Source organism: Augochlora pura, unplaced genomic scaffold (assembly GCF_028453695.1).
Source record: "Augochlora pura isolate Apur16 unplaced genomic scaffold, APUR_v2.2.1 APUR_unplaced_5481, whole genome shotgun sequence".
Lineage (NCBI taxonomy): Eukaryota > Metazoa > Arthropoda > Insecta > Hymenoptera > Halictidae > Augochlora > Augochlora pura.
Genome location: NW_027585950.1, coordinates 1 through 1,581, shown reverse-complemented (window position 1 = coordinate 1,581; position 1,581 = coordinate 1). Strand labels below are relative to the sequence as shown.

General features: G+C 34.9%; 1 protein-coding gene across 2 annotated transcripts; it reads left to right on the top strand.

Moving 5' to 3' along the window:
• Positions 1 to 6: 6 nt before the first annotated feature.
• On the top strand, positions 7 to 1,575 carry LOC144477950 (uncharacterized). 2 transcript variants are annotated; one of them, XR_013495297.1, is made up of 3 exons: positions 7 to 569; positions 828 to 1,268; positions 1,337 to 1,575. XR_013495297.1 is itself a non-coding variant. In XM_078195673.1 (3 exons), exons 1-3 carry the CDS (start codon positions 356 to 358, stop codon positions 1,490 to 1,492), a joined length of 471 nt encoding a protein of 156 aa, XP_078051799.1. In that variant the 5' UTR covers positions 7 to 355; the 3' UTR covers positions 1,493 to 1,575. The 2 variants fall into 2 exon arrangements, 1 of the variants encoding a protein (XP_078051799.1); XM_078195673.1 differs by having other exon boundaries at positions 828 to 1,074; positions 1,483 to 1,575.
• The last annotated feature ends 6 nt before the right edge of the window (positions 1,576 to 1,581 follow it).

The window sequence follows — 1,581 nt, the reverse complement described above, 5'->3', positions numbered from 1 at the left end:
ATATTGTAGAATGATAAAAAAGCTAAGTGAATGAGATTACTGAATCAGCAGATAAACTCGAAATAGTCTCGCCTATGTTTTTTAAATTATCCTTGCTTACGGGAAAACGTCAAGCATCGTCCGATTAATTCAAAGTATGGATAAATTATACTTTATGACGTACTCAGGTATTTGTGCTTTTATTAAAATTAAATGTATCCTTTTAGACTATTTTGTATTAAGTAATATTCGATGATTCTTGTTACATTAGATAGTAAATCTTACTCTTATATAGATTCATACACCAAAATATGTTAAGTATTGTGCTATTTTATTAAGCATCAGTACTGCAATTTAAACTTAATAAATATTTGCAATGCACGGTTTTTTTTCATTCTTATTAAATATATCCACAAAACGAATCATCTGTATTTGTAACGCGGTTTATTATGCATACGATTTTAGATCAGATCTGTGTTCAACAATGCTGAAAAAGATTGCAATACACTTGAAGACTGTCAAAGTGGATATGTTACTGCAACATGTGGCAGACTTTTTTGGTACTAACACCCGAATGGCGAACTTTTTTGGTAAGAACATAAAAAGAAGGTCGCCAATTATGCAATGCCATTACATTTTTCGCAAGCCATATTTACGAACTGATTTCACCGAATGAAAAGTTTTTATGGATATCTTAAACTTCGGTTTAGAACAATGTTCAACATTGCAAACTCTTTTCAAAATTGGAGTGGTCAAATAACTTTCAGAATAAATCACTGTATCCATCTTGAAATGCAATATGCCTACGTTGCGTAAAAATAACACTAAAATAATATTTTTCATTCCAGTTATGACATCCTCAGTGGCTTTCTACGTGACCGTGGCCGTGCTAGTGCCTACAGTGCTGCGCTCGAAACATCAACTTCATTATCTGCACATGTTTGGATTTTTTTATACCGCATGCGTTCAGCAAACTGACTGGATTTCTGTTCAACTGGTACGTCTGAGTGTAGCAGGTCAATTTACATTGGCAGGTACAGAATCATCGCTCGCTGTTTTCAGCGCTTATTTGTGTGGACTATTCGACATTGCCAGGTACGCTCGACTCATTTTCTTCGATTTTTACATTCCCTCACATTGGTCAGTATTTTTTTGTCAAAATCTCGTAAACAAGGCCGCGAATTGTATTTGCGTTAAAGAAGAAGTTACTTCGTATGACGCCAAAAACCCCACACTTCAGTACCCTAATTTTGGATCATCTTGTACACATTAGTCGCGTTTGGCACTCGGTACGTGTAGTGGCAATACATATATTATATCTATTAATCTTTTTCCACTTACCGACTAAAAAGTGCAGTCAACGAAATAGTGAACTCAGTTACTGTGGAGCTAACTGACATTGACTTATACACGACAAAGAATAATTCTCACTGGTAGACTTCATTGGAACAATATTGGAACGATGTCACTAAGGGAAAATATGTTCTTGGTTTTCTTTCACAGGAGGAAATAACCCGTAGAAGCAAACAAGGGAACATAATGTGTTATAAATTTTTAACGTTAAATGCTTCCTCTCGAGACTTACAGAAATCGATCGATTTC